Here is a 16,472-nt window from a genome sequence, read left to right on the forward strand (position 1 = left end):
TCACTCCCCAGATGGCCGCCAATGGCCAGAGCTCCACCAATCCGAAGCCAGGAACCAGAAGCTTCTTCCAGGTCTCCCACGTGGGTGCAGGGGCCCAAAGACTTGGGCCATCTTCTACCATTTTCCCAGGCCATAGCAGAGAGCTGGATCAGAAGAGGAGCAGCCGGGACTAGAAACAGCGCCCATATGGGATGCCAGCACTTCAGGCCAGGGCATTAACTTGCTGCACCACAGCGCCAGCCCCGAAAGATGTAATTTGTGAAATGTCACATAAAACTATATTGTTTTAGAACAGCTTAAACTTTTAATGAAAAATTTTAGAATCGGAAAGGTAATAACAGAACTTTTAGACTTTTTTTATGGAGTACCTAAGAGAAAATGCTGGAAGACTGTTGAAATAAAGAACTCGGTAACATACGCATTTGCCTAGCTAGCACAGGACTTCTACTTGGATTTCATGTCTACTGGGTTTAACTAGAGAACCAGGGTGACTGACTGAGATTATGCTGTGGCTACATGTCTCTGTCTCCATGATATCATTTAACACATTTCTAGACAGCTAATTGAAATCCATGGGCCTCTGAAAAGTTGTTTTAACAGTCTCTCTCTCTCTCTCTCTCTCTCTCTCTCTCTCTCTCTCTCTCTCTCTCTGTCACACACACACACACACACACACACACACACAACAACACCTGAAATAGCAATCAATTATTAAGCACTTATTCACTTAATGCCCAAACCTTTTTTAGGTATTCTTTTTAAAAAAATTTAACATTTATATAAAGGGAACAAATTTTATGTATTTCACATAATATACTTTTAAGAGCATAATGATGCTTTCCACCCTAATCTTCCTCCATTGCTCATTCCCACCTTTTGTTCCCTTTTCTTATATTTCTTTTAATTTCTAAAATGACATACTTTCAATTTGCTTTCTAATCATAAATTTAAGCCTCCACTAAATAAAGTAAGTAGAAAAAGTAAGTAGTAAGTAGAAAAAGCATTGTTCTTTAAGAGTAGAGACAAGGGCTATAAACTAATCAAATATCAAAATGTCAATTTCACTCATATACATTACTTTTTGGTACTCTATATCAGTTACCACAAATCAAGGTAAGTATGACATTTGTCATTTTGTGGCTGGCTTATTTCACTAAGCATGATGATCTCTAGTTGCATCCATATTGCTGCGAAAGACAGTATTTCATTATTTTTTATGGCTGAGTAGTATTTAATCATGTATACATACCATAATTTCTTTAGCCAGTCATCAGTTTATGGGTGTCTGGGTTGATTCAGTATCTTACCTATTGTGAATTGAGCTGCTATAAACATGGAGGTACAGATTATTTTTTTTTAGAAGTTAAGAATTATTCTAGGCATAGGACATAGTATAGCAGGCAAAAATCAGTACTACAGCATGTATCTACCTAGATTTTCACATCTTAAAATATTAATAACAATACTGACTTCACAATTATTCTTCAAATATATTTTCATTGTAAGGCCCCCAAATTTACATTTTTTGCAGAAGATGGAACGCGCCGGCGCCGCGGCTCACTAGGCTAATCCTCCGCCTAGCGGCGCTGGCACACCGGGTTCTAGTCCCGGTCGGGGCGCCGGATTCTGTCCCGGTTGCCCCTCTTCCAGGCCAGCTCTCTGCTGTGGCCAGGAAGGCAGTGGAGGATGGCCCAGGTGCTTGGGCCCTGCACCCCATGGGAGACCAGGAAAAGCACCTGGCTCCTGGCTCCTGCCATCGGATCAGCGCGGTGCGCCAGCCGCAGCGCGCCGGCCGCGGCGGCCATTGGAGGGTGAACCAACGGCAAAGGAAGACCTTTCTCTCTGTCTCTCTCTCTCACTGTCCACTCTGCCTGTCAAAAAATAAATAAATAAATAAATAAAAAAAAAGAAGATGGAACGCTATATATAATCAGAAATATGGACACATGCTCACACACATGCACACATTGAAAAAACAATACACTTTTATAATGTACTATCAAATATATTCTGAACTTTGTTTCTTCTTTAGGCAATTTGATAGAGACTATTGTTCCACCACTGATATGATTTGGTCCCTAGCATGATTCATTAGTTGAAATTTTACTTTATGTTTAAAATTTATTTATTTTGGAGACAGAGCGATGAGAGAAGCCAACAGACAAATAGACAGAAATAGCTCCATTCTACTTGTTCACTACCCTAAAAGCCTCCAATGGTTAGAAATGGGCTAGGGCTAAAGCCCAGAGCCAGGAATCCAATCCAGGCCTCCAATGTGAATGATAGGAATCCAATCACTTGAGATATCACCACTGACTCCCAGGGTCTACATGAGCAGGAAGTTGGAGTTAGGAGTCAGAGTCTGGCACTGAAGTCAAGTACACTGATATGAAATGCGGGCATCTTCACCAGCACCTCTGGTTTGAGTTTTTTCATCTCAATATTATAACTTAAGTGTAAACAAGGCATCTGTGTATCCAACAAGTTACTTAGGTACAACACATCAGTGCATAGACTATTTGTTATTGCTTACTCAACTTACTTCTTAGGCAGCTTCATTTTTTTCACCTTCTCTTCGGCATGTTCATCTGATATACCCACATGACATCCTAGGGCCAACAAAGTCCTAGAAAACAAAACCAAGGTAAGCTACAATAAGCCAGTTTTAACTAATTGTCTGTTCACAATCTTCAAGGCTATTTCTAGTCTTAGGCTGTTATAAATGAATAACCTCACATAATTAATACACGTATTGTATCCTACATCTCTATATACTAGCTAGCTAGCTAACCATCTATATTATCTAAATAAAGAATGTGCCAATTAAATTGGGATTTATTGGTCATGGAAGAAAAGAAATTTGATTCTCAGAAATTTAATACAGTTTATACTTATTGAGATATTGTCTAGTGGAAATGCAGACTCCTCCATTAATTCATCTAAAATCAATAAATCCTATTCAGTGCCACCAAGTACCAGATTCTATGTCACAGAAAACGGGTATTAATAATACAATGTCCTAATTACAGTGAGATACCTATACGGCTATGAAATACAAAGAAGAGACGCCAAACTCAGCTCTGATGGAATTCAAGGTTGATGATAATATGAAGATTTATTTTGAATTCAGGTAATTAAACCTATAAGTGCATGTCCATCAAAAAATAGTCTGACATCTATGGTGTGGCACAGCAGTTTAAGATACCACCTGCAATGTTTGCATCCCCTGTGGGTGCGAATTCAAGTCCCGGCTGCTCTTCCTCAGATATAGTTCCCTGCTAATGCATTTGGGGAAAACAAGGAAGGATGGTGCAAGCACCTGGACCCCCGTCACCTACACTGGAGATGAGGATGAAGCTCCTGGCTCCTAGCTTTGCCTGATCTAGCCCCAGCTGTTGTGGACATTTAGGAATGAAGATTCTCTCTCTCTCTCTCTCTCTCTCTCTCTCTCTCTCTCTCTCTCCACCCCCTCCCCCCCGGCTCTCTAACTCTACATTTCAAATAAATAAATCTTTAAAAATATTCTAATTATAATATATCTTTCCAAGATTATGCATAACATTGGCAACAAATGTCAAATCCTTGTACACTTCAACAGTTACCATCACTATAAATTACCTCAGCAGTATACTTCATGGAGTTAATTTGAGTCTACACTGAGAAACAGTGAAGTTATGAGCTGACAGCAAAAGTAGGATTGAACTATAGAAAATTCCATTAGTTAATGTCATCCTTAAGGGTTCTGAGAGGGAGCCAATGCCTTCTGCAAGCTATGCTACTACTTTTGCATAACTAATTATTCAACCTCATAATCTTCTTCCAGTATAAACTACCTAGAAAAGTGTGAACAGTGACATGCTTGATCATAGTTACTTAAAGACACAAGTCAATAAATATATGAGATATAATTATTTATAAGGCACTTTGTCATATACATTTCTGTTGAACAGCTCTTAAAATATGATGGGAGAAAATAAATAATCATAACAAAACCAAGTAGGGACTAAAGTAAGGAAAAAATTAATTTTGAGATAGTCCAAAAATAATTAACACTTAAAAGGTAAAGTCATGTCAGAATGATTGATAAAGAGATGAGAACACCAGAGATTCAAGTTAGTGGACAATAAGGACAACCTACAGAAGTGGAATTTATGGGTGCATGTTGAAGGGTCAGGGAAGAGTTGGCTGAAATATGGGAACTGATCATGAGTTGTGGGTTAGAGTCAAGTAAGTGGCATTGTACATACGTACTAAATATTACTTAGTAAGTATGATGGTTAATTTTAACCATGTCAACTTGGGTGAGTCACGTTCCCAGAAACTGGATCAAACATTCTGGAGGTCACTATAAGGTGCTTTTTAGATGAAACTGACATGTAATTGACTTTGATTAAGCAAATTTCCCTACAGTCAGTTGAAGCTCCCCCCCCCCCCCCAAAAAAAAAAAGCAACAGCCTGACCTTTCCCAAACCAGAGTGAGTTCTCCAGAAGATGGCCTCTGAACTCTGTGTCTCTTTCCTGGGTCTCCAGCTTGCAGACTACCTCATTAGATTTTGGACTCACACAGTCCCCTTAATCACATGATCAAAATCCGTACAGTAAGTCTCTCTCTCCCTCTCTAACACACACACACACACACACACACACACCACCACCACCACCACCACCACCTAAATGTTTGAAAGATTATACTGGCTATAAAATTCAGGATAGATGAGGGGAGCCAGAGTGCATTTCAGTTATATCAGTGAGGAGCACTTTATATTTCCAGGTAAGAAATAATGGCAGCATAGACTAACAGAGTGCAGTGTGCTAAGAGGTTTGGAACTGATGGTGTGGTGACAAAATCATTAGTTATGGAATAAAAGAGGTAGATGGGTTAAAATACAATCAAGATTATCTCAACAGACACATAGAAAACATTTGATAAAATACAACACCCTTTCATGATGAAAACTCTAAGCAAACTGGATTTAGAAGGAACATTCCTCAATACAGCCGAGGCAATTTATGAAAAACCCACGGCCAGCATCCTACTGAATGGGGAAAAATGGGAAGCATTCCCACTGATATCCGGTACCAGACAGGGATGCCCACTCTCACCACTGCTATTCAATATAGTACTGGGAGTTTTAGCCAGAGCAATTAGGCAAGAAAAAGAAATCAAAGGGATACAAATTGGGAAGGAGGAAGTCAAACTATACCTATTTGCAGATGACATGCTTCTATATTTAGGGGATCCAAAAGACTCCACTATGAGACTATTGGAACTAATAGAAAATCAGGATATAAAGTCAATACACAAAAATCAACAGCCTTTGTATATATAGACAATGCCATGGCTTAGAAACAATTTCTAAGAACAATTTTATTCATAATAGCTACAAAAACAATCAAATACCTTGGAATAATTTTAACCAAGCATATCAAAGATGTCTACAATGCAAGTTACAAAACATTAAAGAAAGAAATAAAATGAGATACAAAAAATTCAAAAATGTTCCATGCTAATGGATTGGAAGAATCAGTATCATCAAAATGTCCATTCTTCCAAAAGCAGTTTTTGGATTCAACGCAATACCAATCAAAATACCAAAGACATTCTTCTCAGATCTGGAAAAAATGATGCTGAAAATTGAGGAAACCTCAATTAGCTAAAGCAATCTTGTACAACAAAAACAAAACCAGAGGCATCACAATACCAGATTTCAAGACATATTACAAGGCAGTTATAATCAAAACAGCCTGGTACTGGTACAAAAACAGATGGAGAGACAAATGGAACAGAACAGAAACCCCAGAAATCAATCCATACCTCTACAACCAATTTATATTTGACCAAGGAGCTAAAACCAATAAACTTGAATTAAACCTAAATCTATGAACTGATATCATAAAACTGAGAACACTGGGGAAACAGTGCAACATATTGGCACAGACAAAGAATTCTTGGAAAAGAACCCAGAGGTAACAAATGGGATTATTTCAAATTAAGAAGTTTCTGTATGGCAAAAGAAAGTCAGGAAAGTGAAGAGGCAACTGACAGAATGGGAGAAATTATTTGCAATCTACACAACTGATAAAGGATTAATAACCAGAATCTATAAAGAGATCAAGAAATTCCACAACGGAGAGAGAGTGAGCAAGCAGGAGAACAATCTGGATGAGTCACTTTTGGCACACCCTTAACCCTGAAGAACCAAACAGAGCTCTCTGGCCACACCCATCACAGCCTCTAAGGATCCATCAAAAACAGACAGTCCACTTAATCTAGAGTCACAGTGTAATGAGAAGAAACAAAAGAATATCTCCAATATGCCAAACAACAAACACAGAAACCAAGGTAACAAGAACAAGGAAGACACTATGACGCCCCCAAATGAAATAGGCACCCCAATTCAAGATTATGAAGATGATGAGACAGAAGAAATGCAAGAAGTGGATCTCAAAAAATTGATAAGAACATTAAGAAGTTCTCAAAAACAAATTCTTGAACTACAGAAATCCTTAATGGACAAGATAGAAAATCTCTCTCGTGAAAATGAAATATTAAGGAGGAATCAAAATGAAATGAAACAACTAGTAGAATATGAAACTGTGATAGTGACAAGAAATCATAATGAAATGAAGAATTCAATTGATCAAATGACAAACACATTAGAGAGCCTTAAAAACAGAATGGGTGAAGCAGAAGAGAGAATATCAGACTTAGAAGACAGAGAACAGGAAAGGATACAGTCAGACCAAAGAAAAGAAGAGGAAATTAGAAATCTAAAAAATATTGTCAGGAATCTACAGGATACTATTGAAAAAAACAACATTTGGGTTCTAGGAGTTCCTGAAGGCATGGAGAGGGAGAAAGGATTAGAAGGCCTTTTTAGTGAGATACTAGCAGAAAATTTCCCAGGTTTGGAGAAGGACAGAGACATCCTAGTACAGGAAACTCATAGAACCCCTAATAAACATGACCAAAAGAGATCCTCACCACGTCACGTTGTAATTAAACTCAATGCAGTGAAACATAAAGAAAAGATCCTAAAATGTGCAAGAGAGAAACGTCAGATTACTCTCAGAGGATCTCCAATCAGACTCAGAGCTTACTTCTCATCAGAAACCTTACAAGCTAGGAGGGAATGGCGAGATATAGTCCAGGTACTAAGAGAGAAAAACTGCCAGCCCAGAATATTATATCCTGCTAAGCTCTCATTCGTGAATGAAGATGAAATAAAGACCTTTCACAGCAAACAGAAATTGAAAGAATTTGTTGCCACTCGTCCAGCCCTGCAAAAGATGCTTAAAGATGTGTTATACACAGAAACACAGAAACACGGTCATCAATATGAAAGAAGGTAAATACAGGAAACCTCACAGCAAAAGATCACAGGAAGGTCAAAACATATATTAGAAAATATCTTTGGCAAATGGCAGGGCAAAGTTACTACTTATCAATAGTCACATTGAATATGAATGGCCTGAACTGTCCAGTTAAAAGACACAGATTGGCTGACTGGGTTAAGGAACAAAACCCATCTATTTGCTGCTTACAAGAAACACATCTTTCCAACAAAGATCCATACAGACTGAAAGGTAAAGGCTGGAAAAAGATATACCATGCCAACAGAAATGAAAAAAGAGCGGGCGTAGCCATCTTAGTATTGGACAACATAAACTTTACCACAAAAACTGTTAGGAGAGACAAAGAGGGGCACTATATAATGATTATGGGATCAATTCAACAAGAAGATGTAACTATTATAAATGTATATGCACCTAATTACAGGGCACCGGTTTATTTAAAAGATTTGTTAAAGGACTTAAAGGGAGACTTAGACCCCAATACAACAGTACTGGGGGACTTCAATACTCCACTCTCAGAAATAGACAGATCAACAGGACAGAAGATCAACAAGGATACAGTAGATTTAAACGACACTATAGCCCAAATGGACCTAACAGATATCTACAGAACTTTTCATCCTACACAGAAAGCATTTACATTCTTCTCAGCAGTACATGGAACCTTCTCTAGGATTGACCACATACTAGGCCATAAAGCAAGTCTCAGCAAATTCAAAAGAATTAGAATCATACCATGCAGCTTCTTAGACCATAAAGGAATGAAGTTGGAAATTAGCAACTCAGGAATCCCTAGAGCATATGCAAACACATGGAGATTGAACAACATGCTCCTGAATGAACAATGGGTCATAGAAGAAATCAAAAGAGAAATCAAAAATTTTCTGGAAGTAAATGAGGATAACAGCACAACATACCAAAACTTATGGGACGCAGCAAAAGCAGTATTAAGAGGAAAGTTTATATCAATAGGGACCTACATCAAGAAATTGGAAAGACACAAAATAGATGAGCTTTCAATTCACCTCAAGGATCTAGAAAACCTACAGCAAACCAGACTCAAATCTAGTAGGAGAAGAGAAATAATTAAAATCAGAGAAGAAATCAACAGGATTGAATCCAAAAAAAATTACAAAAAATCAGTCAAATGAGGAGCTGGTTTTTTGAAAACATAAACAAAATTGACACCCCATTGGCCCAACTAACGAAAAAAAGAAGAGAAAAGACCCAAATCAACAAAATCAGAGATGAAAAAGGAAATGTAACAACAGACACCACAGAAATAAAAGGAATCATCAGAAATTACTACAAGGACCTGTATGCCAAAAACAGGGAAACCTATCAGAAATGGATAGATTCATGGACTCATGCAACCTACCTAAATTGAACCAGGAAGACATAGAATACCTAAACAGACCCATAACTGAGACAGAAATTGAAACAGTAATAAAAGCCCTACCAACAAAGAAAAGCCCAGGACCAGATGGATTCACTGCTGAATTCTACCAGACATTTAAAGAAGAACTGACTCCAATTCTTCTCAAACTATTCAGAACAATCGAAAAAGAGGGAATCCTCCCAAATTCTATGAAGCCAGCATCACCTTAACTCCTAAGCCAGAAAAAGATGCAGCATTGAAAGAGAATTACAGACCAATATCCCTGATGAACATAGATGCAAAAATCCTCAATAAAATCCTTGCCAATAGAATGCAACAACACATCAGAAAGATCATCCACCCAGACCAAGTGGGATTTCTCCCTGGTATGCAGGGATGGTTCAGTGTGTGCAAAACAATCAATGTGATACACCACATTCACAGGCTGCAGAAGAAAAAACATATGATTATCTCAATAGATGCTGAGAAAGCATTTGATAAAATACAACACCCTTTCATGATGAAAACTCTAAGCAAACTGGGTATGGAAGGAACATTCCTTAATACAATCAAAGCAATTGATGAAAAACCCACAGCCAACATCCTATTGAATGGGGAAAAGTTGGAAGCATTTCCACTGAGATCTGGTACCAGACAGGGATGCCCACTCTCACCACTGCTATTCAATATAGTTCTGGAAGTTTTAGCCAGAGTTATTAGGCAAGAAAAAGAAATTAAAGGGATATAAATTGGGAAGGAAGAACTCAAACTATCCCTCTTTGCAGATGACATGATTCTTTATTTAGGGGATCCAAAGAACTCTAATAAGAGACTATTGGAACTCATAGAAGAGTTTGGCAAAGTAACAGGATATAAAATCAATGCACAAAAATCAACAGCCTTTGTATACACAGGCAATGACACGGCTGAGGAAGAACTGCTAAGATCAATCCCATTCACAATAGCCACAAAAACAATCAAATACCTTGGAATAAACTTAACTAAGGACCTTAAAGATCTCTACGATGAAAATTACAAAACCTTAAAGAAAGAAATAGAAGAGGATACCAAGAAATGGAAAAATCTTCCATGCTCATGGATTGGAAGAATCAATATCATCAAAATGTCCATTTCCCAAAAGCAATTTATACATTCAATGCAATACCAATCAAAATACTGAAGACCTTCTTCTCAGATCTGGAAAAAATGATGCTTAAATTCATATGGAGACACAGGAGACCTCGAATAGCTAAAGCCATCTTGTACAACAAAAACAAAGCTGGAGGCATCACAATACCAGATTTCAGGACATACTACAGGGCAGTTGTAATCAAAACAGCATGGTACTGGTACAGAAACAGATGGATAGACCAATGGAACAGAATTGAAACACCAGAAATCAATTCAAACATCTACAGCCAACTCATATTTGATCAAGGATCCAAAACCAATTCCTGGAGTAAGGACAGTCCATTCAATAAATGGTGCTGGGAAAATTGGATCTCTACGTGCAGAATCATGAAGCAAGACCCCTACCTTTCACCTTACACAAAAATTCACTCAACATGGATTAAAGACTTAAATCTATGACCCGACACCATCAAATTATTAGAGAGCATTGGAGAAACACTGAAAGATATAGGTACTGGCAAAGACTTCTTGGAAAATACCCCAGAAGCACAGGCAGTCAAAGCCAAAATTAACATTTGGGATTGCATCAAATTGAGAAGTTTCTGTACTGCAAAAGAACCAGTCAGGAAAGTGAAGAGACAATCGACAGAATGGGAAAAAATATTTGCAAACTATGCAACAGATAAAGGGTTGATAACCAGAATCTACAAAGAAATCAAGAAACTCCACAAGATCAAAACAAACAACCCACTGAAGAGATGGGACAAGGACCTCAATAGACATTTTTCAAAAGAGGAAATCCAAATGGACAACAGGCGCATGAAAAAATGTTCAAGATCACTAGCACTCAGGGAAATGCAAATCAAAACCACAATGAGGTTCCACCTCACCCCGGTTAGAATGGCTCACATTCAGAAATCTACCAACAATAGATGCTGGAGAGGATGTGGGGAAAAAGGGACACTAACCCACTGTTGGTGGGAATGCAAACTGGTTAAGCCACTATGGAAGTCAGTCTGGAGATTCCTCAGAAACCTGAAGATAACCCTACCATTCAACCCAGCCATCCCACTCCTTGGAATTTACCCAAAGGAAATTAAATTGGTAAACAAAAAAGCTGTCTGCACATTAATGTTTATTGCAGCTCAATTCACAATAGCTAAGACCTGGAACCAACCCAAATGCCCATCAACAGTAGACTGGATAAAGAAATTATGGGACATGTACTCTAGAGAATACTATACAGCAGTCAAAAACAATGAAAGCCAGTCATTTGCAACAAGATGGAGGAATTTTGAAAACATCACGCTGAGTTTATTAAGCCAGTCCCAAAGGGACAAATATCATATGTTCTCCCTGATTGGCGACAACTAACTGAGCACCAAAGGGGAAACCTGTTGAAGTGAAATGGACACTATGAGAAACAGTGACTTGATCAGCTCTTGTCCTGACTGTTGATGTACAATGCAATACTTTATCCATGTTAGTATTTTTTTTTTTGTTTTAGTACCATTGGTTGAACTCTGTAATTAACACACAATTATTCTTAGGTGTTTAAATTTTAACTGAAAAGTGATCCCTGTTAGGAATTTGGAAAACATTATGCTGAGTGAAATAAGCCAATCCCAAAGGGACAAATACCATATGTTCTCCCTGATTGGTGACAACTAACCGAGCACCAAAAAGGAAATCTGTTAAAGTGAAATGAACACTATGAGAAACATTGACTTGATTAGCCCTTGCCTGACTGTTGATGAACAAATTAATATGTTATCCCTCTTAGAATTTTTTATGTTTGTTCTACTTAATACTTTTGGTTCAATACTGTAATCAATACACAGTTATTCTTAAGTGTTGAAACTTAACTAAAAAGTGATTGCTGGTAAATATAAGAGTGGGAATAAGAGAGGGAAGAGATGTGCAATTCGGGACATGTTCAAGCTGACTTGCCCCAAACAGTAGAGTTAGAAACATACCAGGGGATTCCAATTCAATCCCATCAAGGTGCATGTACCAATGCCATCTCACTAGTCCAAGTGATCAATTTCTATTCACAATTGATCATAATGATAGGACTAAGAGCCAAAGGGATCACATAAACAAGACTAGTGTCTATAAATATTAACTGATAGAATAAAAAAGGGAGAGAATGATACAACATGGGAAGCGGGATACACAGCAGACTCATAGAATGGCAGATGTCCTAAACAGCACTCTGGCCTCAGAATCAGCCCTTAAGGCATGTAGATCCAGCTGAAAAGCCCATGAGCGTATTTTAGGCATGGATAAAAAAAAAAAGAAATTCTACAACAGCAAAATAAACAACCCACTTAAGAATTGGGCCAAGGACCTAAATAGACATTCTTCAAAAGAGGAAATCCAAATGGCCAACAGACACATGAAAATATGTTCAGGATTACTAGCTGTCAGGGAAATGCAAATCAAAACCACAATGGGATTTCACCTCAACCCAGTTAGAATGGTTCTCATACAGAAATCAAGAAACACCAAATGCTGGTGAGGATGTGGGGAAAAAAGTACCCTAATCCACTGCTGGTGGGAATGTAAACTGGTAAAGCCACTATGGAAGACAATATGGAGATACCTCAAAAATCTGAATATAGACCTACCATATGACCCAACCATCCCACTCCTGAGAATTTACCCAAGAGAAATGAAATCAGTAAATAAGAGAGCTGTATGCACCTCCAAGTTTATTGCAGCTCAATTCACAATAGCTAAGAGATGGAATCAACCTAAATGCACATGAAACAAAGGCCATCTAAAGGTACAGTTTAAAAACTTGTCATGGGACTCTAAATGCCCTTCAACCAAAAGCTAGATAAAGAAATTGTGGGATATGTACACTATGGAATATTACACAGCAGTAAAAAGAAATCTGGTCATTTGCAACAAAATGGATCAATCTGGAAAACTTTATACTTGATGAAATAAGCCAGTCCCAAAGTGTCAAATACCATATGTTCTCCCTGATCTGTGAGAACTAATAGCACACCTAAAACGAAAGCTGTAGAAATGAAATTGACACTTTGAGAGGCAATAACTTGAATAGCCCTCATCTTGACTGTTGAGGAACAATTTTCTATTTTTATTTTTAAATTTTCTCTCTTCTTCATATTATATGAACTCTTTACTTAACAGAGTTAATCATGTATATAAAGTCCATTGAAATTAGATCTCAGTAACAAATAAAGAGGGGGAATAAAAGAGCAAGGAGAAAGTTTGTAACTGTATAGCTCTATAGTGCTGCATATAGTCCTATGGACTTACTTCTAAGGGTACAGTATAAAAACTTGTCATGGGACTCTAAATCCCATTAAAATTGGTATTAAAAATGCCATCTTGGCCGGCGCCGTGGCTCACTAGGCTAATCCTCCACCTTGCGGCGCCAGCACATCGGGTTCTAGTCCCGGTCAAGGCGCTGGATTCTGTCCCGGTTGCCCCACTTCCAGGACAGCTCTCTGCTATGGCCCGGGAGAGCAGTGGAGGATGGCCCAAGTGCTTGCACCCTGCACCCCATGGGAGACCAGGAGAAGCGCCTGGCTCCTGCCTTCAGATCAGCGTGATGTGCTGGCCGCAGTGCACCGGCTGGGGCGGCCATTGGAGGGTGAACCAACGGCAGGCAAAAGGAAGACCTTTCTGTCTCTCTGTCTCACTGTCCACTCTGCCTGTCAAAAAAAAAAAAATGCCATCTTAATGGTTAAAATGATCATATTAAATGTTAAAGTGAACATATAGATAGGATTAAGTATTAAATAGTTCAGATAAATGGCATTAAGTACCTGGTAATAATAATAGAATTTAAAACAGGGAATGTCCAACATGGGAAGCAGCCCACACAGTAGACTCATAGAATCACAATCGCTTTAAGTAACACTCTGACCTCAGAATCAATCCTTAGAGCATTCAGTTCTGGCTGAAAAGCCCATGAGAGCATTTTGGACATGGGAAGCCAAGATACTGTGGCAAATAATATCCTATATCCTACATGAAGAATCTCTGTAAGTGAAACCCCAGTGGAAAGAAGGGGACATCAAAGAACAGTTCCTTTTATCTGAAGGAAGGAGAGAGAACTTCCACTTTGCTTATGGCCTTGTCTAAATACTGATGGGGTTTGTGGTCACAGAAGGCTTTCAAAGCCTTAGCAGCTCATGGCAAGAGCCTCAGGTGACCACTGACATCATAAATCAGAGTGTTAATTGCTGAATTAACAATAGAAGTCACTGTACACTTACTCCACATGTAGGACCTCTGTCCTTAATGAGCTGTACTATGAGAATTAACTGCAAAACTTGTTCTCAAACAGTACTTTATTCATTGTGTGTGTATGTGTGTGGGTGCAAACTTTTGAAATATTTACTTTGTACAGAGTGGGTCTTCTGTATATCAAGTTAATTAAAATGAAACTTAATGAAGAATGGCATGGAAGAGGGAGCAGTAGGTGGGATGGGATGGGGGTGGGAGGGTGGGCATTTGGGTGGGGGGAAGAACCACTATATTCCTAAAATTGTACCTATGAAATTTGCATTCATTAAATAAAAGCTTTAAAAAGACAATCAAGAAAGCAAGAAGCCAAGGCAGTATCTTAACCTGCTATGCAGCAGTTAACATTCCACTTGAATACCCACACTCCATATGTATGTCCCTAGGTTTGAGTTCCAGCTCTGTTTCCAATTTCAACTTACCGTTAATTCATATCCTAAAAGGTTTCAAGTGATGGCTTAAGTAGTTGGATTCTTGTCTCTCACATGGGGGACCCAGACTGATTTCCTGGTTCCTGATTTTGGCCTGGCCCATCCCTAGCTGTTGCAGGAATTTAGGGGAGTGAATCAGTAGATGGAAGATCTTTCTGTCTGTCTCTCTCTCTGTCTTTCTCTCGCTCTCTCCCCCTCTCTCTTTTTCCCCTCTTTCCTTTCCTCCTTCTTTTCCTCTTTCCCTTCCTGCCTCCATCCCTCTATCTCTCCCTCCCTTACAAAAATAAAAATTGATGAGCTTTTTTTAAAAAAGAAAATCATGGGTAGGGGAAAAGGAAACATCACAGATAACACCTAGACATCTGGTCTGTGTTCTGTGTGCAGGGGCACTTGATGCCATAAGAGAGGAAAACTGAAAGAAGCATGCGATTGGAAAAGATAAAAAAAAAATCAGAAACTTGAGGTACCTTTTCAATATTCAAGCACCTTGGTATCTGAGAAAATGTCCAGTATTGGATACTATGTTAAGGCTAGGTATATGAGTACAGTGTTGAGTTAAAACAAATCATGTTTTACCTATCTTGTGGCAGATATTAATAATGAGGGCAGCTATACACATGGGGCCAGAGTATTTAGGATGTCTCTGTATTTTCAATTTTCTTGGGAACCTAACAATGTCCTGAAAAATTAAATCTTAAAGAAAATCAAAGTCCCTGTCTTCATTCATCACCATGTAGTTGAAAAAATAAATATCAAATAACTTCAGAAAGCAATATTGGGGAGGTTATAAAAATTCTATAAGGTATTACAAGAGAGGAGGAACCATTGGCTGGGAGATTACGATAGAGGAATAAGAAATAATACTTGAGGGATATGTATGGAATAATCTATCAAAGAGTGAGCCAAAGACCTTTCTAAACAAAAGAAACAGAGCAGGTGAGGCAGTAAAAAGTTTCACTCATTGGAGGAAAGAGACCATGGGGGCTAGAACACAAGAAACAAGCAGAACAGGGATATAAGACATGCTGAGAAATAGGAGATGTCAAATCCTTCAGGTCCTGCACACCCTCATGAGGATATGGGATTCTATCCAAGTGTTATACTCACTGTTCCTATGATCTTAATCCTCTTCCCTACTCTTCCACCATGTAAGAGTACATCCAAAAATAGAAAAGTTTATTTTAGTACAAAAGAACTTTGAAATCCTTGATAATTTTACTTTTTTTTCTTTTTGACAGGCAGAGTTAGACAGTGAGAGAGAAAGAGAAAGACAGAGAGAAAGGTCTTCCTTTTACTGTTGGTTCACCCCCCAAGTGGCCTCTACAGCCGGCACGTTGTGGCCAGTGCGCTGCGCCAATCCGAAGCCAGGAGCCAGGTGCTTCCTCCTGGTCTCCCATGTGGGTGCAGGGCCCAAGGACCTGGGCCATCCTCCACTGCACTCCTGTGCCACAGCAGAGAGTTGGACTGGAAGAGGAGCAACCGAGACAGAATCTGGCGTCCCGACCAGGACTAGAACCCAGGGTGCTGGTGCCGCAGGTGGAGGATTAACCTAGTGAGCCGCGGCGCCGGCCCAAAATCCTTGATAATTTTTTGTGTACATTTCCCATCAAGTTTTGAATACCTGTTAAATAAATGCATAAAATAGGCCGGTGCCACGGCTCATTAGGCTAATCCTCCACCTGTGGCACCAGCACCCTGGGTTCTAGTCCTGGTTGGGGCACCAGATTCTGTCCAGGTTGCTCTTCTTCCAGTCCAGCTCTCTGCTGTGGCCAGGGAAGGCAGTGGAGGATGGCCCAGGTCCTTGGGCCCTTCCTTCGCATGGGAGACCAGGAGGAAGCACCTGGCTCCTGGCTTCGGATTGGCGCAGCGTGCAGGCCATAGCAGCCATTTGG

At 39.1% G+C, this 16,472-nt stretch overlaps 1 protein-coding gene across 8 annotated transcripts in view; it reads right to left on the reverse strand.

The window, feature by feature from the left end:
• The window catches only part of RYR2 (ryanodine receptor 2), a 772,754-nt gene that overhangs the window by 287,233 nt on the left and 469,049 nt on the right, over window positions 1-16,472 (reverse strand). For all 8 annotated transcript variants that reach the window (NM_001082757.1, XM_089311247.1, XM_089311246.1 and 5 more), the window contains 1 exon segment: window positions 2,543-2,626. In NM_001082757.1, the coding sequence (NP_001076226.1) occupies window positions 2,543-2,626 (84 nt within the window).

Source organism: Oryctolagus cuniculus, chromosome 13, assembly GCF_051225735.1.
Source record: "Oryctolagus cuniculus isolate XC-2025 breed Fujian yellow rabbit chromosome 13, ASM5122573v1, whole genome shotgun sequence".
In the NCBI taxonomy this organism is placed as follows: domain Eukaryota; kingdom Metazoa; phylum Chordata; class Mammalia; order Lagomorpha; family Leporidae; genus Oryctolagus; species Oryctolagus cuniculus.